The sequence below is a fragment of the Carcharodon carcharias genome, chromosome 19, assembly GCF_017639515.1.
Source record: "Carcharodon carcharias isolate sCarCar2 chromosome 19, sCarCar2.pri, whole genome shotgun sequence".
NCBI classification, from domain to species: Eukaryota; Metazoa; Chordata; class Chondrichthyes; order Lamniformes; family Lamnidae; genus Carcharodon; species Carcharodon carcharias.
In genome coordinates this window covers 66,901,560-66,928,781 of record NC_054485.1, presented here as the reverse complement: position 1 = coordinate 66,928,781, position 27,222 = coordinate 66,901,560, and the positions used below count along the sequence as shown (strand labels likewise).

Sequence of the window (27,222 nt, the reverse complement as noted above, 5' to 3'; positions counted from 1 at the left end):
CCACCTAATTCCTCCCATTTGCCTTTTCTCTCCAGCTCATCTTCCCTTCACCTTTCCCCACCAATGTCATTGTGTATTTCTTTCCTCGTTATGTAAGAAGTTCTGTCGCCAAGGATTGCCCCATTTCAGAAAGTGTTCTGAATCAAATCTACAAACAGAAGCAGTGCAAGGGCTTGGCTATAATCACACTATATTAACCATCTCCATCCATAACCTGCTGTATGTCAGCAACAAATCTGCTTCTCTCATTTTCCTTTTGGGCTGTAACTTAAAACCAGATGATCTTAATCTGGAATTTATTTTTTTAATTTTTTAAAGAAAATCATGCTTTGCTTTCTGATAATTCTAAGTTGTACATGATCAAGAATGAACATCAAGCTGCCTGTCAGTAAAAAAGGACAGCTGATCATTTATGACATACTACTTATTGATAAATTGTTTCTACCTGATCGAGGTGCACCAAATCTGGTTCCAAACCGCTGAGGAGTGTGATGTCGACAATAGCCATTCCAGACTGGAGCTGAATCGCGTCACCTTCGCTCTCCCGCCTTCGTAAGTAAAATTGGAAAGGTATGTAACTAAATAGTTCATGGTGTATTTGAAAGTTACGTATAAGAGCAACACAGTTAGAAAAACCTGCAGCAGAGTTTTTGGCATTGTGCTGAAATTACTTGATCAATGTCATGGGGCATCTTTACAATAGCAAATATTTTGTTTGCACTTTAAATGCTGGTCAATTTTTTTTAATTCACGGATTGTGGGCTTAAGCATTTATTGCCCATCCCTGGTTGCCCTTGAGAAGGTGGTGGTGAGCTGCTTTCTTGAACTGCTGCAGTCCATGTGCTGTAGGTACACCCACAGTGCTGTTAGGAAGGGAGTTCCAGGATTTTGATCCAGTGACAGTGAAGGAACGGTGATATATTTCCAAGTCAGGATGGTAAGTGACTTGGAGGGGAACTTCCACATGGTGATGTTCCCATCTATCTGCTGCCCTTGTTCTTCTAAATGGTAGTGGTCATGGGTTTGGAAGCAGCAATATGTACTATATATTGCTACATATACTATATATGTACTGATATATATGCAGATTGTATTTAAGCAGATTACATTGAATTACACAGTCCAACAGCAACATTCTGGAATTTCAGCTCCACTTCACTAGCATCGCATTGCTTTTCACCATATCAGCACAACATTCAGATTGTTTCTTCCACAACCATTTAACTAGCTTCCCATTAAATGTATCATGGTGATAATTCCCTCTGGTGGCGTGTTTTACATTCTCGTCCCTCTCTGACAAAGGTGTTCCTCCTGAATTTGTAACTTGTTGACCATCTTTCATAAAAACAAAAAACTGCGGATGCTGGAAAACCAAAACAAAAACAGAATTACCTGGAAAAACTCAGCAGGTCTGGCAGCATCGGCAGAGAAGAAAATAGTTGAGATTTCGAGTCCTCATGACCCTTCGACAGAACTGAGTGAATATTAGAAGAGGGGTGAAATATAAGCTGGTTAAAGGTGGGGGCGGGGGCGTGGGGGGAGAGAATTGGGGGTGTTGGTGTGGTTGTAGGGACAAGCAAGCAGTGATAGCAGCAGATAATCAGAAGATGTCACAGACAAAGGAACAAAGAAGTGTTGAAGGTAGAGATATTATCTAAATTAATATGCTAATTAAGAATGGATGGCAGGACACTCAAGGTACAGCTCTAGTGGGGGTGGGGTGGAAAGACTAGCAGGGCATACAAGATTTAAAAATAATGGAAAAGGTGGGAAAAGAAAAATCTATATAAATTATTGGAAAAAACAAAAGGAAGGGGGAAGAAATGGAAAGTGGGTGTGGATGGAGGAGGGAGTTCAAGATCTAAAGTTGTCGAATTCAATATTCAGTCCGGAAGGCTGTAAAGTGCCTAATCGGAAGTTGAGGTAGTTGTCTCACTTTCTCTGCTCCTCTCACCCATTCTAATCTGTCTCTCTCTGAACTTACTGCATTCCGTTCTCTCAGGTCCAACCCCAACATTGTCATCAAACCTGCTGACAAGGGTGGTGCTGTTGTTGTTAGGCGCTCTGACCTCTACCTCGCGGAGGCTGAGCGTCAACTCACAGACCCTTCCTCCTACCTCTCCCTGGACCATGATCCCACAACTGAACATCAAGCCATGGTTTCCAGGACTGTTACTGACCTCATCTCCTCTGGAGATCTTGCTACCACAGCTTCCAACCTGATAGTCGCCCAACTTCGGACAGCTCGCTTCTACCGCCTACCCAAAATCCACAAACAGAACTGTCCCGGTAGACCGATCATGTCAGCCTGTTCCTGCCCCACGGAACTCATTTCTCATTATCTTGACTCCCTTCTCTCACCCCTTGTCCAGTCCCTTCCCACCTACATCCATGATTCCTCTGACACCTTACGTCACATCAACAATTTCCAGTTCCCTGGCCCCAACCGCTTCCTCTTCACCATGGACGTCCAATCCCTCTACACCTCCATCCCCCACCAGGATGGTCTGAGGGCCCTTAGCTTCTTCCTCGAACAGAGGCCTGAACAATCCCCATCCACCACTATTCTCATCCATCTGGCTGAACTTGTTCTCACACTGAACAATTTCTCCTTCAACTCCTCTCATTCCTCCAAATAAAAGGTGTGGCTATGGGTGCCCGCATGGGCCCCAGCTATGCCTGCCCCTTTATGGAGTATGTGCAACAATCCTTGTTCCAGTCCTATTCCGGCCCCCTCCCACAAATCTTTCTCCGGTACATCGATGATTACTTCGGTGCTGCTTCATGCTCTCGTCGGGACTTGGAAAAAATTATTAATTTTGCTTTCAATCTCAACCCCTCCATCATTTTCACATGGTCCATCTCTGACACTTCCCTTCCTTTCCTTGACCTCTCTGTCTCAATTTCTGGTGATACACTGTCCACCAATATCCATTACAAGCCTACCGACTCCCACAGCTACCTTGACTACAGCTTCTCACACCCCGCTTCCTGTAAGGACTCCATCCTATTCTCCCAATTCCGTCGCCTCCATCACTTCTGTTCTGATGATGCTACCTTCAAAAACAGTTCCTCTGACATCTCCTCCTTCTTCCTTAACCGAGGTTTTCCACCCACAGTCGTTGACAGGGCCCTCAACCGTGTCCAGCCCATCTCCCGCGCATCTGCCCTCACGCCTTCTCCTCCCTCCCAGAAACATGATAGGGTCCCCCTTGTCCTCACTTATCATCCCACCAGCCTCTGCATTCAAAGGATCATCCTCCACCATTTCTTCCAACTCCAGCATGATGCCACCACCAAACACATCTTCCCTTCACACCACCCCGCCCTCCCCCCACCCCCCCGGCGGCATTCCGTAGGGATCGTTCCCTCTGGGACACCCTGGTCCACTCCTCCATCACCCCCTACTCCTCAACCCCTACCTATGGCACCTCACCATGCCCACGCAAAAGGTGCAACAACTGCCCCTTCACTTCCTCTCTCCTCACTGTCCAAGGGCCCAAACACTCCTTTCAAGTGAAGCAGCATTTCACTTGCATTTCCCCCAACTTAGTCTACTTCATTTGTTACTTGCAATGCAGTCTCCTCTACATTGGAGAGACCAAACGCAAACTGGGCAACCGCTTTGCAGAACACCTGCGGTCTGTCCACAAGAATGACCCAAACCTCCCTGTCGCTTGCCATTTTAACACTCCACCCTGCTCTCTTGCCCACATGTCTGTCCTTGGCTTGCTGCATTGTTCCAGTGAAGCCCAACGCAAACTGGAGGAACGGCACCTCATCTTCCGACTAGGCACTTTACAGCCTTCCGGACTGAATATTGAATTCAACAACTTTAGATCTTGAACTCCCTCCTCCCACCCCCTTTCCATTTCTTCCCCATTCCTTTTGTTTTTTCCAATAATTTATATAGATTTTTCTTTTCCCACCTATTTCCATTATTTTTAAATCTTGTATGCCCTGCTAGTCTTTCCACCCCACCCCCCACTAGAGCTGTACATTGAGTGTCCTGTCATCCATTCTTAATTAGCACATTCATTTAGATAATATCACCAACTTCAACACTTCTTTATTCTTTTGTCTGTGACATCTTTTGATTATCTGCTGCTATCACTGCTTGCTTGTCCCTACAACCACACCAACACCCCCTCTTCTCTCCCCCCACGCGCCCCCCCCCACCTTAAACCAGCTTATATTTCACCCCTCTTCTAATATTCACTCAGTTCTGTTGAAGGGTCATGAGTACTCGAAACGTCAACTCTTTTCTTCTCCGCCGATGCTGCCAGACCTGCTGAGCTTTTCCAGGTAATTCTGTTTTTGTTTTTGACCATCTTTCATGCCGATCAGTAAAGGATGAGCAGGATCATGTGCTTTTCTGTGGAAAAGGGAAGAGACATGACGTGATAGAGGCCTTAACATTTCTGAAATGCTTTGATCAACAGCCTGAGATCTAATGCCTCTAGTTTTGCTCCTTCTCACAAGTGGGAACGTTCTCTCAGCGTTTAGCCAATTGTGTCACTGAGAAGGTCAAATCCCAATAAACTCACAGCCAAGCAAATTAAGCAGGAGACAGCCTGACAATTTGGGAGGGAGCCATGTTTGGGATGAGGGAGCATGGCATGGGAACATAGATGACAATTGAGATCATTTGGGTAAGGATAAGAACTGGAGGAAGGAAGCAAGCAATGGGCATGTAGGCTTAATGTGCAAAGTAATGGGGTGACCGTAGAACCTTCTGATGAACAGTCAAGCAAGTTCCCACCCGAACCACAACTGACACCATACGAAGGCATTATTTTAACCTGGGCTCAAGATTTTCATTAACCTCGAATGAATTACTTTACTGACTTCATTGAATCGATGAGTTGTAAGTGTAAGCTGCTATCAGCAATACTCACCAATAACAAATTTCATAGTAAATGGCCTGATGAGTTGGGGAATCTGGAACATCCCTTTTCCTTCTTGAACGAAGATCATACCAACCTATGGGACCAATTGGTGAGTCGGCAGGAAGGGGCTCATACTCATTTAATAGCTCATCAACCTCACTGTAGTCGTCCAGTCCTGTGGGATGAAAGGGAAAGGGCAGTCTATTCTTGTTCAGCTATGATCTTTCCCTATTTCTGAATTAATGAGCATTTCTGAAAGTTTTCAGTGATGATAATGTGTGTGTCCTTTATACCTGTTCAAATAATTGCTGTCCAACATGCCATTCGTAGAAGCACAGGGGAAGAACATTTGGCCTACGTTACTCGTGCCAGCCTTTGATAGAGCTATCCAATTTGAATAGTTCCAATCCTGCACTCTTTCCCTATATTCATGCAATTGTTTCCCTTGAAGCATTAAGCCAATTTTCTTTGGAAAGTCAATGCTGTATCTTCTTCCATCCTTTTTTCATGCACTGCATTGTAAATCAAAGCAGCTGGTTGTCAAGGGCAATGCTACCTCGAACCATGAAGCAACATTGGGTCTCAGCAACATTTATGATTGAAGAGGAACTTAAACCAGCAGTGTTAATTATGTTTGACATGCTTTTATTTCTATATGCTGGTTTAGATGTCAGCCTCAAAATTTAGTTTAAAAATATCTAAAAGGCAACAAGAAATAGTGTGGGCATCGTTACATTTAAATATGTTCTTTGGTATTATAGAAATGTGCAAATTTATGTTTTTGAAGATATTCTGATCACTCCAGACACTTTGTCCACAAACATCAGTTACATCAGAAGTATACTTACTTTTAAATTCCACTTTTCCTTTCACTGTGACAGAAAGGTGAAAGTTTCTGCAGGTATTTGGCGGCTCCTCCATTAGGTGGTACCTTTTGCGGATCTGCAAGTTCATAAATATGTTGCTGTTAAAAACTAAATCCCACCAGAACAGCACCAAGCTGAACTTGTGCGCTATCAGAAACAAACATAGAAATACAATTATAGAAACTTATAGCACAGGCGGAGACCATTCTGTCTGTCCTGACTATGATAGTTGTTTGAAAGAGTTGTCGCGCTTTGACCCATATCCTAGATTTCAGTCTGAAGACCTGTTATTTCTTCATTCCCAAGAAACCTTTCAAAACTCTGTTGTGAATTTGTTTACAAAATCAGCTTTCAGCTCCTTTTCAAGTAGTATTTCCCAGATACTGAGAACCGTCAGAATAAGCGGTTTCCCCTCTCAATCTTTTGCAAGCAGATTTGAATTTATGTCTGATAACAACTGGTATTATAAATCATTCAGGGAGGAGAAGCTGCCCCTGTCAGCCTTAAAGGTGTTTCCAGTCTTACACGTGTATGAGACCGTAATCTCTTCAGGATTAAGGGTGAGAACCTTCTAATGGTTCAGAGTCTCCTCAATATGCCCTGAGATTCTTTAGACTATTAAAAGGAAGGAATACACATGGACATCATCAGAAGGGAACACTTCCGAGGGACTGTCTGATTTGTTTCTCTATTGGAGTTTGTACAGTGCTGGAATTAATTCATTTCCATACTTATGCCTGATTCAAACAGATGTAATTAAAACATCACTAAACATGAACAACAAAGTGGTTGAAGTAATACTTTTTGAAACTATTAAAAATACTCACTGTCAGTGTCCCATTTCCTTGACCAGACAGCTCGATTCGAATCTTGCTTCCGAGAGGAAACTAGCAGAGTGAGAGTTACAATTATAATTTGTCAACAGACTCTTCCACTGTCTTACAATATTTCCTTGTGCGATGAACAGAAAAAGAAATAATCTGACTCTTAATAAAATCTATTTGTGGCACAGGAACCGGTAGGTCGATTAATTTTAACTTTAAATTCAGACATAGAATTATAGACTCATAAGAAAACAAAGACCATTGGAATTTTCAAGCTCCTAATAAACATGAAAGTGCTTTATGAAGTGTAGTCACTAATGTAATTTAGGAAATTTGGCAGCCAATATTTATTTTAATCCTTCATGAGATGTGGGATACATGTTGAACCTCCTCCTCCAGTTAGTTGAGTAATTGTCTACTACCATTCACGACTGGATGTGGCAGTACTGTAGAGCTTACTTACACCTGATCCTTTGGCTGTGTGATCGCTTAGTTCTGTCAATTGCATGCTGCTTCCTGTGTTTAACATGCATATGGTTCAATCAACAGGTTGACATCTCGTTTTTAGCTATATCTGCTAATGGTCTTGGCTTCCACTTCTGCAATCTTCATTGAATGAGGGTTGTTCCCTCGGTTTGATGGTAATAGTATACTGAGGGACATGAAGGGCCATGGCTTATAGGTTTTGTTGCATACCATTCTGTTACAGGTAGCAAAAAGCGCTCTTGGATGCCCAGTCTTGAGTTACTCGATCTGTTTGAAATCTACCCCATTTAGCGCTGTGTTAGTGCCACACAACATGATGCAGGGTATCCTCAATGCAAAGACAGGACTACAATGACTGCGCGGTGGTCATTCCTACCGATAATGTCATGGACAGGTGAATCTGTGAAAGGTAGATTGGTTCCTCAGATTTCTCTCCTTTCAGGCTTTGTCGCAGCTTGCTATGTAATTTCAGAGGGCAGTTAGGAGTCAGTTACATTGCTGTGAGTCTGGAGCCACATGAGGCCCAGACCAGGTAAGAATGGCAGGTTTGGTTCTCCAAAGGGCAGCAGTGAAAGAGATGGTTTTGTACAGCAATTGTTTCGCGGTCACTGTTAATGAAGTTAGCTTTTTAAAATTCCAGAAGTATTGATTCAATTTAAATTCCATGCCGTGGTGGGATTTGTACCTGAAAGTCCAGGACATTAGCCTGGGCCTTAGGATTGAAGGTTCAGTGGCATTAACGTTATGCCCCTGCCAGCCCCTGAGTATGAACTTGACAGACACCTGAGGCAGCTATATGATGAATATTGGAAAATCTGTTTTTGTAATGTTTTATGAGGGATAGCTCTTGGCCAGGCTGTGGGGGTTAACATTCGTGTTAATATTTGAAATATTGGAATGGGATACTTTACATCCACCAGGTCAGACAGATGGGCGTCATTTTGACATCTCATCCAAAGAGCACCTCCAAGAATGTAACTCCTCCTCAGAACTGCACTGGAGCATCAGCCATGGAGTATGTGCTCAATCCTTAGATCGGAGCTTTTGATTCACAGCTGAGAGTTAATGGCTTGCACCACTCCTTGCATAATGATGCATTTCAGCATATCATGCCTGTAGTAGTTCCTTGAAATAACTATCTAATTAGTCCCAGTCTTCTCCACTCTTTCTCCATCACCTTGCCACTTGGGAACACCACCAACTGGAAGATGCGCTCCAAATTGCTCACAGTCCTGACTTGGAAATATATCGTTGTTTCTTCACTGTCACTGGGTCAAAATCCGGGAACTCCCTCTCTAACAGCACTGTGGGTGTACCTACACCACATGGACTGCAGCAGCTCAAGAAGGCAGCTCAAGGGCAACTAAGGATGGGCAATAAATGCTGGCCTAGCCAGCGAAGCCCACATCCTGTGAATGATTAAAAAAGCATTTACTCAATTTCCATTTGAAATTCGCCACTGAATCTGGACTGCTCCATTAGGAAGTGCATTGCAGGTCACAAAAACTCGCTGCATAAAATAATTTTTGACCTCACTTTGCCTCATTTTTTTTCTTTTTTACAAATCACCTTAACTCAGTGTCAGAGGGAACACTTAACTCAGTGTGTTCTGACTGAGGGAACACTTAACTCAGTGTGTTTTGTCAGAGGGAACACTTAACTCATTGTGTTCTGTCAGAGGGAATGCTTAACTCAGTGTGTTCTGACCGAGGGAACACTTAACTTAGTGTGTTCTGTCAGAGGGAATGCTTAACTCAGTGTGTTCTGTCAGAGGGAACACTTAACTCAGTGTGTTCTGACCGAGGGAACACTTAACTCAGTATGTTCTGTCAGAGGGAACGCTTAACTCAGTATGTTCTGTCAGAGAAAACGCTTAACTCAGTGTGTTCTGTCAGAGGGAACGCTTAACTCAGTGTCCGTGGGAACACTTAACTCAGTGTGTTCTGTCAGAGGGAATGCTTAACTCTGTGTCCGTGGGAACACTTAACTCAGTGTGTTCTGACCGAGGGAACACTTAACTCAGTGTGTTCTGTCAGAGGGAACGCTTAACTCAGTGTGTTCTGTCGGGAACGCTTAACTCAGTATGTTCTGTCAGAGGGAACGCTTAACTCAGTATGTTCTGTCAGAGAAAACGCTTAACTCAGTGTGTTCTGTCAGAGGGAACGCTTAACTCAGTGTGTTCTGTCAGAGGGAATGCTTAACTCAGTGTGTTCTGTCAGAGGGAACGCTTAACTCAATGTCCGTGGGAACGCTTAACTCAGTGTGTTCTGTCAGAGGGAATGCTTAACTCAGTGTCCGTGGGAACACTTAACTCAGTGTGTTCTGTCAGAGGGAATGCTTAACTCAGTGTCCGTGGGAACACTTAACTCAGTGTGTTCTGTCAGGGGAACGCTTAACTCAGTGTATTCTGTCAGACGGAACGCTTAACTCAGTGTGTTCTGTTGCGAATGCTTAACTCAGTATGTTCTGTCAGAGGGAACGCTTAACTCAGTATGTTCTGTCAGAGGGAACGCTTAACTCAGTGTGTTCTGTCAGGAGGAATGCTTAACTCAGTGTGTTCTGTCAGAGGGATCGCTTAACTCAGTGTGTTCTGTCAGAGGGAATGCTTAACTCTGTGTTCTGTCAGGAGGAACGCTTAACTCAGTGTGTTCTGTCAGGGGGAATGCTTAACTCAGTGTGTTCTGTCAGAGGGAACACTTAACTCAATGTGTTCTGTCAGAGGGAACATTTCCTCCTCCTTAGTGTTTTTTTTTTCCCAAAATATCACAACACTGTCAATGAAAGCAGTGTAGAGATGTAAGGCAATCAGCCAACTGGCTATCATTTACACCACAACCCAGTCCACACTGACCCCTTACTTAGACATGTTTTGTCTAACATGTTGGCTCTGTTGGCTATTATCCTGGGCAGTGGATGAAGCAGCTGGAGAGCAGGTTGAGAGTGAGTGAGAAATAAGATGGTGTTGTTTTTGACTATGGTTTCACCTTCAGTTCTTTCTGGGTCAGAGCATTGCGTCTACGCAGGTGAATATTTGTCTCAGTGGGGCTTCCAAAAACATTGAATTGAATTTGCATATTGATTTCCTCCTCTTTCTTTAGGAATGCGATGTGATATCGTGACAGAGCTTCCAAGGCAATTATTGTGTCCTTCAAAGAAACAAAAGTGAACATTAGGATGTGTGGAAATATTGCAGGACATCCAGGTACTTTGCTACAAAATACTTTCATGTCTGTGGACCTGGGCTGCAGTTAAGGCTTCATTACTTCGGCCCTGTAAATGTTGACTTGCTCAGGGATAATTATTGTAAAGCAATGTTGAGCATACAAAATTGTCACTATTTTGAATTGTGGGGAAGATTTTCAATTTCCCACAAAAGATTAAACTTCACTTCCCAATGATATGTGCATTATATAAACAGCCAGCTTTTTTGCAGAGAGGAAACGGGCATTTTATATATTGCACCATCTCCGATACGTCCACACTTCCAGGTGCCATTAAACAACAAGAGCTCACATTTATCTTTTGTCTTTAATGTATTTGATATGAAGGCACTTCACAGGAACATTAACAATTAACATCTAATGCATAACCACATAGGGCAGGTGAGCGAAGGCTTGACAAAAGAAATAGATTTTATGGACGGTCTTAAAGGGGGAGAGACATGGAGGGAAGTAATTTGAGGCTAGAACCCGACTGAAAGCACCGCCACCACTAACATAATGATTAATATCAGGGAAGGACAAGAGAGAATATTGGAATCTGTGCCAATTTCTGGTTCATGCAGATAGGAATGTATTATACTGTTTGATTACAACATGTCATTCAATTTAGCATCAGCAGCATTAAGCCAGCTCCTCTTAGTGGAAAGTCGTCACCTGGGTGGAGCGAAATCCCCCGCCATAGTTTTGTTGCTCTGTTAACCATTTCACAATAGGCACTGCGTAGTCAATGTCCTTCCTCAATAGTGTCTGAAGTAAGGCATACGAAGTGGTTTCCACTGTTATAGCTGCAGCCTGTTCTCCACTGTGTAACAGTGTTTCATCAGCTTTCCAATAGCGAACATCATGCTCTGTGATTTGAAAGAAGGGATTAACTCAGGTGGGCTTTTTACAGAAAAAATGTTTCACAAATGGGCCACATATTCTAAAGTTGAGCTCCAATGGTCTCTTGCTGCAGATTGTCATTGCATTGCTCTCCTTGTCCTGCTCTTTGGTGCCACCGCCTAACATGGGTCCTTCTGCTTTAAAACAAAGTCGGAGGTGGGTGAACAGGTTTCTGGAAAGGTTTTAGTTTACCTTGTGACTGCCCAACCGAGGGATTGTGATACAAAGATTGCATGTGAAAATAATGGTGGAAATCTGCAATGGAGACCAGTGAGACAATATCATAATTAACCCTTCGCTCAACTTCAATATGAACAGGTCAGTTTCCAATGTTAGAAGGTTAAACACTGTCTGCAGCATTTTATGCAAATGCTTGTTCATTACATTCTCACACTGGACATCAGAGAAATAATGATAATCATCTCAGTATAAATCGATTTAAGAGCCTTTCACGAGCTCACGATGTCTCGAAGCCACTTACAGCCATTAAAGTTACTTTGAACTGAAGTCACTATTGCAGTGTAGAAAGAACGGAAGCCAATTTGCACACAGCAAGCTCCCATGAGCAGAAATGTGATCATCAGCAGATAACCTGTTTCTGTGATGCTGGTTGAATATTTACCAGAAGGCGAGAGTTCACAGTCCTGCTCTTCGTTAAGTAATGCTATGGGATATTTAAGTCCACTCTCATCTGAAAGCCTACAGCAGCAACAGTGAAGAGCTCCCTCAGTACTGCACTGTCACCCCCTCCACTGGGAAACATGTGCAAATGTTTATCTCAAGTAGGGTAGATTGCATCGATTTGGATGTCAGAAAAATATTAACTTGTTCCACAGAAAGGAGTAACAAGCGATACATCTATGCCCTTATCAAAAGTTGATATGTTATGCTATGAGACTCCTGACTAATACAGGTGCCTTCTAAAGCTATTGCAAAGCAAAGTAGGTGTTTTGTATATGATTACAAAGGATTTGATGTCAGATGATATACAGCCCAATAAAGGAACATTCAGCTCAACCAGGCTATGCCATTGTTTATATTCTGCTCGAGCCTTATCCAATGTTCCTCATCCAAATCTACCACAGGAAACTTCCCTTTATTTTTTTTTCATTAAGCCATGAGCGGTGGCAGGACAGGTTGAGAGCGCATTTTATAAAGCATATATTTTAAGGCTTTGTTAATAGGTGCATAGAGTACAAGAGCATGGATCTCATATTAAACCCCCTATAAAACACTGGCATGGCCTCAGCTGGAATTCTGTGTCCAATTCTAGGCTCCACACCTTCAGATAGATGTGAAGGTATTACAGAGAATGCAGAAAAGATTCCCTAGAATGACTCTGGGGATGAGCAATTTCAGTTACGCAGATAGATGGGAGAAGTTGGGGCTGATTTCTTTGCAGAAGCGAAGGCTGAGAGCAGATTTGATAGGGGCCTGGACAGAGCCATATCTTTATTTTTTTCCAAACTCCGAGTGGTTAGGAATGGAGTGCACTGTCCCATAGTGTACTGGAGGCAGGTTCAATCAAGACATTCGATGGGAGAATGTTATTTGAAAAGAAAGTGGGGAGAAGGTGGGGGAATGTCAGTGGGTGTATTGCTCATTTGGGTAGCCAGTGCAGATTTTACCTGCCGAGTGCACTCCCATGTGATCTAACAATATTGTGATTCTGCAAAATGCATCTAATTAATCTTGGTAAGTAAGGGGGTGATAGGTTATCGGTGGTAGGCAGGTTGCGGATTTCAGGTCACTATCAGATCAGCCATGAACTTATTAAATGGCGGAGCAGAATTGAGGGTCCGAATGGCCTACTCCTGCTCCTCATTTGAATGTTTGTATGCTCATATAACAGTGCTATTTGTATAGCTAATTTCAGAAAGCTTACTTTATAGAATCCTTGACCTTGTTTTTAATATGATGAATAAAGTTGAAAAAAAATGATTTTCAGACTGAAGTTGATCACCCATGCCCACGTACAAGAGGAGTTTTGAATACTAGTGCAACAATTACTAAATTCTGCGCCACAGTTCAGGAAGGTCATGTGAAATGTAAACCTGTGTAAGGAGTTCCACATCCCGACTACACTTCAGGTGAAGAAATTTCTTCTGTGTTTCTCAATGTGGTTATATTGGTAATCACTTTATACTGATGTCTTCAACATATGATATTTTCCCCACAGGAGGGAACATTATTTCAGTATCCTCTCCATCAAAACATTTCGCAATTTTAAAGACAATATTAGGCCTGCATCTAATCTTTTTTCTTTGAGGGAAAAGAGCTCCAGCTGTTAATTGTTTTCTCTTATGTAGACCCATGAATTTCTGATATCATCATTGTAAGTCTTCTTTACACATTTCCCAGTGTCACTTTATACATATTTTAAAAATATTATGGCAACGAGAACTGCACACGTTAATATAACTGTGGTCTAACCAAGGTTTGATACAGGATTACCATAACTTTCATACTTTTCGACCCGCTCTCTCTATAAATAAAGTCCAATGTTTGGTTTACATTTCACATGACCTTCCTAAACTGTGGTGCAGAATTTAGTAATTGTTGCACTAGTATTCAAAACTCCTCTTGGTGGGAATCTGAAAATCATTCGTTTTCAACTTTATTCATCATATTAAAAACAAGGTCAAAGATTCTATAAAGTAAGCTTTCTGAAATTAGCTATACAAATAGCACTGTTATACGAGCATACAAACATTCAAACGAGGAGCAGGAGTAGGCCATTCGGACCCTCAATTCTGCTCCGCCATTTAATAAGTTCATGGCTGATCTGATAGTGACCTGAAATCTGCAACCTGCCTACCACCAATAACCTATCACCCCCTTACTTACCAAGAACCTATCCATCTTTGCCTTAAAATATTCAAAGACTCTGCTTCCACCATCTTTTTCAGGAAGAGAGTTTCAAAGACTCATGACCCTTTGAGCGAAAAAAGTTCACCTCAGCTCTGTTTTAAATGGGCAGCCATTTATTTTTAAACAGTGACCCCTTGTTCCAGTTTCTTCCACAGGAGCAAATATGCTCTCCACATGATAAGGTCCTGCATGGGAGACTGATAACAAAGGTAAGAGCTCATGGGATCCAAGGCAATTTGGCAAATTAGATCCAGAATTGGCTGAGTGGCAGGAAGCAGAGGGTGATGGTCGAGGGGTGTTTTTGTGACTGGATGCCTGTGTCCATTGGGGTTCCACAGGGATGGGTCCTTTGCTGTTTTTGGTATATATAAATGATCTAGACTTGAATATAGTAGAGTTGATCAGTAAGTTCGTGGATGACACGAAAATTGGTGGGGTGGTAAATAGTAAGGAAGATAGCCTTAGATTACAGGAGGATATAGATGGACTGGTCAGATGGGCTGATCAGTGGCAACTGGAATTGAATATGGATAAGTGTGAGGTGATGCACTTGGGCAGGACAAATGAGGCATGGGAATACACGATGAATGGTAGGACCCTGAGAAATACCGAGGATCAGAGGGACTTTGGTATGTATGTCCACCAGTCCCTTAAGGTAATGGGGTAGGTAGATAAGGTGGTTAAGAAGGTATATGGGATACTTGCCTTTATTAGTTGAGGCATAGAATATAAGAACAGGGAAGTTATGCTGGAACTGTATAAAATGCTGGTTAGGCCACAGCTAGAGTATTGCATGCAGTTCTGGAATCCGTATTATAGGAAGGATGTGGTTGCACTAGAGAGAGTGCAGAGGAGATTTACCAGAATGTTGCCTGGGCTGGAGAGTTTTAACTTAGAGGAGAGATTGGATAGACTGGGGTTATTTTCCCTGGAGCAAAGAAGATTGAGGGGGGACATGATTGAGGTATATAAAGTTATGAGGGGCAGAGATAGGATAGACAGGAAGGAACTTTTCTCCTTGGTGGAGGGGTCAATAACCAGGGGGCATAGATTTAAGGTAAGGGGCAGGAGGTTTAGAGGGGATGTGAGGAAGAATTTTTTCACCCAGAGAGTGGTGGGAATCTGGAACTCACTGCCTGAAAGGGAAGTAGAGGCAGAAACCCTCATAACATTTAAGAAGCATTTGGATGTGCATTTGCGATGCCATGCCATACAAGGCATTGGGCCTAGTGCTGAAAAATAGAATTAGAATAGTAAGTCACTTATTTGATCGGCACAGACTCAATGGGCATTTTACTGTGCTGTGGGCCTCTATGACTGTATGGTCCTATCAAGACCCCTCATGATCTTATATGTTTCAATCAAGTCGCTTCTTACTCTTCTAAACTACAGCGATATAAGCCTAGTCTATCTAACCTTTCCTCATAAGGCAACACACCCATTCCAGGTATTAGTTTGGTGAACCTTCTCTTAACTGCTTCCAATGCATTTACATCCTTCCTTAAATAATGTAACCAATGCTGTACATAGTACTCCAAATGTGGTCTCACTAGTGCCCTCTTTAACTGAAGCATAATCTCCCTACTTTTGTATTCAATTCCCCTCGCAATAAATGATAACATTCTATTAGCTTTCCTAATTACCTGCTGTACCTGCGTACTAACATTTTTTGATTCATGCACTAGGACACCCAGATCCCTCTGCACCTCTGAGCTCTGCAATCTCTCACCATTTAGATAATATGCTTATGTTTTGTTCTTTCTGCCAAAATACACTATTTGACATTTCCCTACAATATACTCCATCTGCCAGATCTTTACCCACTCACTTAACCTATCTATATCTGTTTGTCGCCTCCATATGTCCTCTTCACAACTTACTTTGCTACCTATCTTTGTGTCATCAGCAAATTTAGCAACCATCCCTTCAATCCCTTTATCCAAGTCATTTATATAAATTGTAAACAGTTGAGGTCCCAGTACTGATCCTTGTGGCACACCACTCATTCTATCCATGGCAATATGTTATCCCCTATACCATGAGCTTTCATTTCACACAACAACCTTTGATGTGGCACTTTATCAAATGCCATCTGGAAATCTAAGCACAGTATGTCCACCAATTCCCCTTTATCCACAGCACATGTTACTCCCTCAAAGAACTCCAATAAGTTGGTTAAACATGATTTATTTTTCACAAAGCCATCTCGACTCTGCCTGATGACCTTGAACTTATCCAAGTGCCCTGCTATAACTTCTTTAATAATAGCTTCTAACATTTTCCCTACGACAGATGTTAAGCTGACTGGCCTGTAGTTTCCCACTTTTTGTCTCCCTCCCTTTTTGAATAATGGAGTTACATCTGTCTCACCTTAATTAGTTAAATCTCGTACAGACACAGATTAGCTCAATTGAGTTCATTCAAATTTGATGTGCAAGTGGGCTTGAAGTGAAATGAGCAAAAGTAAATTTTACATTAATATCTTACAGGACTGGCTGTTGCATGATTGCAGAATGAGATAAGGTCTGGGAATTTGTTTAGTAAAAAGCAGATTAGTGTGTTCTGAAAAGGTGAACATAGGAAACAAAGGTGACTTAGACCATAGTCAAGATGCCATCTAATTCATCTCAATATCAAGAGCAGTTAATTGTGTGCCAGGATGGCAAAAGAGCATTGTACATATGGTACACATTGATCTGCTTCAGAAGATGAGGAGAGCGTCACAAGCAAAGGCAAGGAGATTGAAGAGTTCAAGCAATTGATACAAAAACAAGAAGAACAGGAGCTCAGGTGGTAGATACCTTAAAGAAACAAATCTGTCTGAAGGTGTTGACTTTAAAAACAGGATTCGCGGCCTGGAAAGGGACATTCAGATATTTCAGATACAAAGTGTTAAAGTCCTGTTTGAGGACATTATCTTTAAGAAAGATAACGATGCCATCTTAAGTGAAGACCAAAGGGTCAAAGAATCAGAACACCTGTTAGAAAAAGAGAAAGTACAAACAGCTCACAAGTTTGAGACCTTAAGGAAGCAAAGCAAAAAAGAGCTGCTTGTTTGGCAACTCCAGCCACCCGACACTGCAAAGAGAGACCGAACAGACCACTGAAACAATTGTTGCTGACACACTAAAGCAAAGAGGTGTCTTCCTGCAGTATTCCCGCCAATTAAAGAGGAACTCAAAGGTAAACTGGAAATACAATGCACATCTGCTACTGCTGACAGCTATTGCCCCATATGTTTGCGTTGGCCTGATGATAGCACAATATAATTATGGGAGTGAAATCAAGAAGATTTTGAGGGAAAATAGCTAACAAATATAAATTTTTGAAATGCTGTGAGAAATTGTTGTATTTGTTTATGCATGCAGAATGTAAGGTTATTAACCCTTTATCGTCTGATTTTTAAAGGTTCAAACAGATGTTTGCCACTTGTTCTATTTTGATATATCTGTGCTTGAAAAAACACCCTGTACGAATTCAATGGCTGTGTCAGTCAAAATGTTAGAACAGAATTGCACTGGCAAAAAATAAGTGCTGCCCTTTTGAGAAGTGTTGCTAAAGTAACATTTTGTCTTGGCAGGAATCCAGTATGAAATTTTCAAAGCATTTGTTAAATGTTAAAGAAACTGCTAGAAAAATTAAATTAAAAACACATTTTACAAACTGTTCATTTCATATGAGGCTAAGTAGCAAACATCAGAACTTTACCAAATTTGGTTTTGTTACTTCTCATTGAGATGCAGTGACACGATTGCCTGCATCTAGAATGCTTGCTCTGCTATTGAAGTCAATCACAGAGTAAACCCTTTCTGCTGACAGCTGCTCTTAACATGCTTGAACGTTGAAGTGTACAATCATGCATCTCATAACTGGAGCCAGAATAGATCTCTGTTTGTTTTCCTTAAAATAATAAGTTACAATAGATCCTAGATCTCCCTACCAAAATATGCAACCACTTTTAATTGCCTAAAGAAATGTGAAAAAAGGACTAATGAAAACACACACACGGAGACAAACAAACACACACACACACACACACACACACACACACACACACACAGCCAAATACACACGGAGACACACACACACACACAACATGCACACAGTCAAGTTGGTTTCGATATATAAAATGTTAAAAATTATTTTCGAGCAAAAAACATCCAGTGTAATTTTGCAAATTAATTGGGGAAACATAAAGTGTTACCAAAAACAAAGTATGATCCATGCATGTGCACTGGCCAAATGGTAAGGTGTTGGGCTTGTAAACCAGGACCTGTGGGTTCAAATCCTGTCAACATTCCTGTGACAAAGATGAAAAAAAAAATGGGATATTTTTTGTCCACAGCATGCTATTCCTGATGGCATAACCTGAATGTTGCACACTTGCCATCTTGTTTATTACTTGTGCTGCAGTGTTGAACAAGGAAAACCATTGACCTTACACACAGTTGCACAAAGCCGACTGGCCCATACCAACAAGCATGAAGAGGGTACAACATGATTCTGGTGCACTGCTAACTTTACCTTGCAGGTAGGATGTATTAAAACTATGGAGTATTTATGCATGAACCTGTCACAGTCTGGCCTGAACATCAAAACTCCACAAACACACCACAAATCTTATTTCTGTATCTCAACGCACAGTTGGGAAATTGGAGATTTCACATCCTGAGTGATTAAGTCAAGCTGCTAGTCACGTTTCCTGCTCTTGTGGGTTCAATAAAATTACGTGCCCGGCCCCAACTTCCATCCAATTGCACAAATATGTTAAGGCCTGAAATCAAATGGGAACATTTGCTTTCAGTCTCAAAGATATTATGAAAAGATTGGGCTGTAGAGTTTCTCCACAGTTCATGAATGAGATAGGATAATAATTAATAGGATACGAATTTAAAATAGAAAATAGGGACAGGAAAAACACAGCATCAGATGGGGTTTGGAATAACCTAGCTTGGGGGTGTTTCAATGTAATGTAATAAAAGCTATTGATATACATTCTAGTGAAAATAAAATGCAGATAATACTAGAAACTTGATGGCTTCCTTTCAGAGGTTTTTGTGTCCTTCCTATTATTTTTTATAAAGAGAATTGCATTTGATCCATTATCATTTCCTAATCCAGACTATATTGTGGGAAGTAAGCAAGGGTTTCAACACTGGCACATATTTTTCCCCTTTTTTTGATAAGAGAACCAAGAATTTGTGGCATGATGCAGCGATACTATTCAATTGTGGCGATGTGGCTTGTTACTTGTGAAGTAATTATGTGCAGAAATGCTCAATGAAATACACTGAAGAATGGATCTCAGGTATGTGAAACTATTTGACAGGCAGCATACTATGAGAGGGTTACTGTGGCCAGTAGAATGCGACAGCTTCTTAAAATCATCAAGACATTGGGCGGAACTTTCCGAGCCCACTGGTGGTGGGTGTGGTAGGTGGCATGTGTGGAAAATATGGCAGGACGCACTTCACGAGGGCGTGAAGGCAGGTCGTGATCATCCACTCAGCCAGTCGATGGCGGGTCACGGTTCCTGTCATTGGCTGGCGGGGAGGTAATTGTAATATATCAGCATATAATTAAAAGGCCATCCTACCAGGGTCTTGGAACCACCCCCCCCCGTATCGTCCGTCCACATCGGTGGGAAAGCACGTCGATGTGTTTCGTAACAGCACACAGGTGGTGTGCACTTGGCAGCCTTCGCTTTGGGGGAACTGAGGGGAGTGACAGCAGCATTCTCCACAGCTTGCTTGTTGTTTACAGGCCTCAGGAATGCTGGGGTGGGGGAGAGGGGGAGTGGAGCAACTGATTCCTGGCCTTACAGGTGACTGCTGAGGGGGGGGTGTTTGAGGGCAAGTGCTGGCCAGCCTTGGAGGCAACCATTGTCAGTTGGGGTACAGACGGTCAAGTGCTGCCCTGGTGCTGCAACCCACGCACAGGCGATCAAGGTGGGGGGCAGGGTAAGTGAGGGAAATGGCCATGCATTAGAGACACATGTATAAACTGACCATGTCTCTGCAACTGAGAGAGATCAGGTGCAACCACAGTGATATGACTGGGCTCGGGCTCCTAGCCTGCCCGTGCATGCAAGCAACGCAGAGGCACCAAAGGGCCGCCAAGCACTCCAGACCTTACTCCCCTCCCGGCACAGACTTCAACCCCAACACCACTTTACTGGACCTTGGAGCAGTTGGACTGCACACATTGTACAATCTCCTTGCCAACACTGGCCATGTAGCAGTCACTGCTGGAGGCGCTCACAGCCCCTTGCAACCTCAGCATCCTAGTTTGGACTAGTGTCCCTAATGTCGCAGGTTGACAGGGTGGCCATGCAGCACACTCCTCTCTGGCCATCCGAGGAGTGACCAGCACCTCCCGAAAAGCATTAACGGGCGGTTACACAGGGCCAGGAAAGGATGCTAAGTGCAACCATGATAACAACGTCTCTCTCTCTTTCATGCTGCAGGAGGACCACATCAGGGTCATGGATCCTGGTGACCTAGCTGAATGCCTGATGGCCTACAGAGGCTGTAGAAGGCAGAGGAGAGAGCAACTGAGGCTCCTGGCCGTGCAAAGGCAGGAGCAGTAACCACATGAAGAAGAGGCAGCAGCAGGGGTTTCCGCACACACTGCCCAGGAGTGACAGCGAGCCTTGGCTGGTGGGCACCTAGCGAACCCCAGGGTCTATAGACGCTGCCTGACATTCCTGCAGATGACTGAGAACCAGTGTCACCAACGACTGAGCTTGTCTAGGGATCTGGTGGCCCACATCTGCCACTTACTGCAGGACTTGGCACCAAGGGGACATGGAGGGCATCCACTGCCAGTGGCTGTGAAAGTGTCCGCCATGCTCAATTTCTATGCCAGTGGCTCCTTTCAGGGCTCCACAGGTGACCTCTGCGGGATTTCACAATCCGCCACCCACAAATGCATCCATGAGGTCATGGATGCCAACTTCTCCATGGCACACAACTTTGTGCATTTCGCCCAGGACCGGGACAGCGAGGATGCAAGGGCCATTGGATTCTCCATGATCTCGGGATTCCCACAGGTGCAGGGTGTGATTGACTGCACTCATGTGGCGCTCAGGTCTCCATCTCTACACTCGGTGGATTTCATCAACCACAAGGGCTTCCGCTCACTGAACGTGCAGCTGGTGTGCGACCACCAGAATTGCATCATGCAGGTATGAGCAGTTTCCAGGGAGTGTGCACGATGCCTACATTCTGTCACTCGCAGATCCCTGCAGTCTTCCAGGGTCCACAGAAGCTGCAGGGTTGGCTCCTCGGGAACAAGGGCTACCCACAGAGGCCGTGGCTGATGACACCCATGCGGCGACCTCAGACTGCAGCAGAGTGACGCTATAATGAGGCTCATGCAGCAGTTCCCAACTTGGTGGAGCAGACCATCGGGATGTTGAAGATGAGGTTCCAGTGCCTGGACCTGATAGATTCATAGCACAGAAAAAGGCCCTTTGGCCCATTGAGTCTGCGCTGGTCAAACAAGCACCTAACTATTCTAATCCCATTTTCCAGCACTAGGCCCATAGCCTTTTATGCCATGGCATCACAAGTGCAAATCCAAATACTTCTTAATTGTTATGAGGGTTTCTGCCTCTACCACCCTTTCAGGCAGTGAGTTCCAGATTCCCACAAACCTCTGGGTGAAAAAATTCTTCCTCACATCCCCTCTAAACCTCCTGCCCCTTACTTAACTCTATGCCCCTGGCTATTGATCCCTCTACCAAGGGAAAAAGTTTCTTCCTGTCTACCCTATTTATGCCCCTCATAATTTTATACACCTCAATCATGTCCCCCCTCAATCTCCTCTGCTCCAGGGAAGATAACCCCAGTCTATCCAATCTCTCCTCATAGTTAAAACTCTCCAGCCCAGGCAAAATCCTGGTAAATCTCCTCTGCACTCTCTCTAGTGCAATCACATCCTTCAAGTAACGCGGATTCCAGAACTGCACGCAATACTCTAGCTGTGGCTTAACCAGCGATTTATACAGTTCCAACATAACCTCCGTGCTCTTATATTCTATGCCTCAGCCAATATAGGTGAGTATCCCACATGCCTTCTTAACCACCTTATCTACCTGTCCTGCTACCTTAAAAGACCGGTGGACATTTACACCAAGGTCCGTCTGATCCTCAATAATTCTCAGGGTCCTACCATTCATCTTGTATTCCCATATCTTGTTTGTCCTGCCCAAGTGCGTCACCACACACTTTTCCAGATTAAATTCCATTTGCCACTGATCAGCCCAATTGACCAGCCAACCCATATCCTCCTGAATTTTAAGGCTATCCTCCTCACTATTTACCACCCCACCAATTTTCGTGTCATCCACGAACTTACTGATCCACCCTTCTACATTCAAATCTAAATCATTTATATATACCACAAACATCAAGGGACCCAACACCGATCCCTGTGGAGCCCCACTGGACACAGGCATCCAGTCACAAAAATACCTCTTAACCATCACCCTCTGCTTCCTGCCACTCAGCCAATTCTGGATCCAATTTGCCAAATTGCCTTAGATCCCATGGGCTCTTACCTTTGTTATCAGTCTCCCATGTGGGACCTTATCAAAAGAATTGCTGCAGTCCAAGTAGACTATGTCAAATGCTTATCTACACACCTGGTCACCTCTTCGAAAAATTCAATCAAATTGGTCAGGCATGACCTCCTCTTAACAAAACCGTGCTGACTGTCCTTGATTAATCCCTGCCTCACCAAGTGTAGATTAATCCTGTCCCTCAAAATTGCTTCCAGTAGTTTCCCCACCACTGAGGTTAGACTGACTGGCCTGTAGCTCCCTGGTTTATCCCTTCCTCCCTTCTTGAATAATGGTACCATATTGGCTGTCCTCCAGTCCTCTGGCACCTCTCCTGTGGCCACAGAGGTATTGAAAATTATTGCCAGTGCCCCTGTTATCTCCTCCCTTGCCTCACGCAGCAGAGTGAGTCTGCTGAAGCCTTGTAATATAGTCTGCAGAGGGCGTCATGCATTGTTGTCATCTGCTGCATCCTTTACACACAGGCACTGCAACGATGAGAGGAGCTGGCTGAGGAGGAGATGGAGGAGCTGGAAGTCTCCTCAGATGAGGAGGACGCCGATGGGAATGAGGGCGAGGGTGTCCTCGGTGGTGACGATGATTGGGATGAGGCTCTCGCACTGGCTAGACAAGGCAGGTGTGCTTGGGAAGCCCTCAAAGCTGCCAGATTTGTGGAGGATGATGACAACATGCAGTGAGGTGTTCCCATAGGTCCTCACATTCCAGCTGTGAAAGTTTGACTCCTCCATCGTGCCTTGCAATCTAAGGAATGCAGCAGACATCCCTCCCTGTTCCCGAGCTTTTCTTTGCAGTTCCAGCAACTGTGACATAACCGAGTCCAGAGGCTCGTCATCTGACTCGGACTCAGCAACGTTCTGGCCTCCAGCAGTCCTCTGAGTGTCGGGGACCTGGGAATTCCCTGCCTCTGCCTGCTGTGGATCAGAAAGTGTGATGTGCAAACCAGATTGTGATCCCGAGGCTACTCTAAAGCTAGGTCCCAATGAGGTGTGTGTCTCTGCACTGATGGAGGTGTGGGTGAGTGCTGTGACGGGACTTTAGGGAGGGTGCCTTCAGGTTCCTCTTCAGAGGTTTCTTTGGGGCTTGATTGGAGGCCCTGGCTCATGGGCTCTGTCAGCTGTTTGGCAGATGTGCTTGCAGAAGCAAAGGGAGATAATCAACATGTGAAAGAGGACACATCACTCATGGCATGGTTGTCTGTTGCACTGCTGGGTCCTCACTTGGTAGACCACCGCCGACCTCACCATCAGCACAGGACCAGTCCCGGTCATCGCCGGCCAGCTGGATGGCTCTGTTTTCAAATTCTGTCAGAAATTTGATCTCCGGCATCCCTCCACCTGTTTGAGACATTTCCCTCTTGTTGTGAGCCAGTTTGTCCTGCATGGATAGAGATGGGGAAAGTGCATCAGGACGTCTGCTGGGCCAGGTGATAAGTATGCCTGAGCTGTGTGGGTGATGAGTGGCCCCATGGATGGGATGAGGACAATGATGGTGTGTGTGAGGGCCTTGTGGGTGCATGATGGGTTTGTGAGAGTGTGATTTGGGAGTAATGAGAAGAGTGACTGACCCTGGCGGAACAGAGGAGATCATTCATCCTGTTGCGGCACTGGGTGGCTTTCCTCCTCTGCAGGGCATTGGCGCTGACCACCACTGCCACTTCCTCCCAATCCGGGTTGGTGACATTGCTGCCCATCCTGTGGCCAGAGTGAGGGTTGAGCATAACCTGGTGGAATCCATGGCATCCAGCAGTCGCTTGAGGGACTCGTCATTGAAGGTGAGGGCTGCAGTCTTTTTGCCTTTGCTGGCCATATCTCCCAGGCAGCGGTGGTGAGCTGGTGGTGATGAGCGCTTTGCTGGCGGCTGCCTTTTAAAGATGGCAGCAGCATGATGTAACAGTGGGGTGATGGTGGGCTGGCGAGTGACAGCCCACCCGCCATGGAAATGGTGTGTTTCACGGGAGTGAATCAATAATGAGGCGGGCTCGGGACGATACGGTGTGCAAACCCACTATTTTTGTCGGCAGGTAGGACTCCATTTTACCCACCCGCTACCACACTGAGTGCAATTCTGGGAAAATTCTGCCCATTGACAAATAGAGTCACTAACATTAAAACAGTCAGTGTAGAATTTAACACACTGGTAAAGGACAGTATGAGGAATAATAAATTAAATGGATAAAAATTCCGACTGGGACAATGACAGAACTGAGAGAAATAATACTGAATGAGAGGTATTCACCAGCTCAACACAGGTGATAGGAGGGCTGGAATATCTGTTAAGTTCATACATGATCTGACCTTTGAAACATGCTGACTTGCAATATGCCAGTCACTTAGAATTAGCTGCACACAATGCTGCTATTTTACTGTATTATTTAATAACACAATCTGGAGCTGGAGTCTATTATCACAGCGAGACAGCAATCAAGGCTCACGTTTTACAAGAAAGCCTGTTATTTAGATGCACAAATCACTGGGAATTACACACACACATTACACAATCAATGGCCACCCACAATCATCTGGAGAGGTGGAGAGGGACAGAGAAGCTTTCAAAGCAATTTTAAAAAGTTGGGTAGAGTCACCAAACTCAGTGGGTTAGCGTGTTACCACCATGTCTTTGAACTGTATGGTCAAAACCTCACAGGGCAACAGCAATCATTCATTATCAGGCAAAGAAAAGAAGACTCATGGCAACAACAGGACATTGAACACTGACAACAATCAGTGCAAGGACAGAGGGAGCGTACAGTCGTAAATGTTGGGAGCAGATGCTGGAACAGTCATGGTGCCACAACATGAGGCAAAGCTTTGTAGAGTTTCGAACAGGAGAAATATGAAGTATTTTGAAAAAAAGATAAGACAAATTGAGTACCAGGTTGTAGGTTTAGCTATTACATCTAAATACAGAGAAAAGGAAAATTTGCTTGATTCAAAGAGAAAAGGCTCATTCCTATCATCGGCCCGATAAAAATGAAATAATGCAGGAATAGCAAGAGCAAAGACAGAAAGTCTCACAGTAATCAGTGAAAGGCTGTGAAAGGGAAAATACCACAATTCTGCTTTTATCACAGATCTCTATTGTCGAGCTCTACTTCTTGATATTCACTGCCTCCCAGGGCTCCTGATCAGTGATTACCTTCACACAAACACAAACAAACAAACCACAACCAAAAACTCGGAGAAGGCAGCCTGATAAAGTCATTTTTTACAGCTTTGCTGATTGTCAATGTAACGACTGTGACAGGAAAAATTATGTAAGGAAGTGGGTTCTTTAATAAACTGATATTTTCCGCATAGTATCGAACTTTTACAAACAAGATTACCTAAAAAGCTGACCTCAAGCAGGATGATGAACCATAGAAATGTTATGGTGCAGAAGAAGGCCATTCAGCCCATCGTGTCTGTGCCGTCCAGAATAGAGAAAAAAAATGAGCTAGCCGCTCATTGTAACCATACTTTGTAGCACCTGGTCTTCAGACCTGCAGGTTACAGCACTTCAGATGCAGATCCAGGTGCCTTTTCAATGAGTTGAGTGTTTCCGCCTCAACCACCAACTTAGGCAGCGAATTTCAGGCACCCACCACCCTCTGGGTGAAAATGTTTTCCCTCATGTCCCCTCCAATCCTTTTACCAATCACCTTAAATCTGTGCCCCTTGGTAATTGACCCTTCAGCTTGGGGAAACAGAGGAAACAGATCTTTCCTGTGTACCCTCTCTAGGCCCCTCATAATTTTGTACACCTCAATTAGGTCACCTCTGTTCTAAGGAAAATAACCCTAGCCTATCTAACCTTACCTCATAGCTGCAATTTTCAAACCCTGGCAACATTCTTGTAAATCTCCTCTGTACTCTCTCCAGAGACAAGAGAAATTATGTCCTTCCTGTAATGTAGTGACCAGAGCTGTACCCAAAATTCCAGCTGTGGCTTAACCAGCATTTTATACAGTTCCATCATTACATCCCTGCTTTTGTGTTCAATACCTCATCCAATAAAGGAGAGCATTCCATATGCTTTCTTTATACCTTATCCACCCATCCTGCCACCTTCAGGGACCTGTGAACATGCTCTCCAAGGTCTCTCACTTCCTCAGTCCATCTCAATACCTTCCTGCTTATTGAGTATACCCTTGTTTTGTTTGACCTCCCCAAATGCATTACCTCAAAAATTTTCAGATTGAATTGCATTTGCCACTTTTCTGTCCACTCAACCAAACCATTGATATCATTCTGGAGATAACAGCTATCCTCTTCACTATTAACTACAACCCCAACTTTTGTGTCATCTGCAAATTTCCAGATCATACCTCCCACATTTAAGTCCTAATCATTAATATATACATCAAACAGCAAGGACCCCAACACTGAGCCCTGTGGAACACTACTGGAAACCGTTTCCCATTCACAAAAAGCATCCAGCGACCATTAACATTTGTTTCCTATCACTGAGCCAATTTTGGGTCCACCTGCCACCTTCCCCTGTCTCCCATGGACTCTTGCTTTTCTGACCAGTCTGCCATGTGGGACCTTGTAAAATGCTATATGAAAATCAATGCAGCCAACTCCCACTGCCCTCATCAATCCTCCTTGTTACTCACGCAAA

At 43.8% G+C, this 27,222-nt stretch overlaps 1 protein-coding gene across 1 annotated transcript in view; it reads right to left on the bottom strand.

Moving 5' to 3' along the window:
* Window positions 1-27,222, bottom strand: part of LOC121291210 (complement C4-like) — a 209,586-nt gene that overhangs the window by 13,219 nt on the left and 169,145 nt on the right. Inside the window, exons 29-34 of the mRNA XM_041212296.1 lie at window positions 10,941-11,134; window positions 10,050-10,211; window positions 6,583-6,642; window positions 5,738-5,831; window positions 4,899-5,064; window positions 446-548 (exon numbers count right to left, since the gene is read on the bottom strand). Of these exons, the coding sequence (XP_041068230.1) occupies window positions 446-548; window positions 4,899-5,064; window positions 5,738-5,831; window positions 6,583-6,642; window positions 10,050-10,211; window positions 10,941-11,134 (779 nt within the window). The remainder of the gene's footprint in view (window positions 1-445; window positions 549-4,898; window positions 5,065-5,737; window positions 5,832-6,582; window positions 6,643-10,049; window positions 10,212-10,940; window positions 11,135-27,222) is intronic.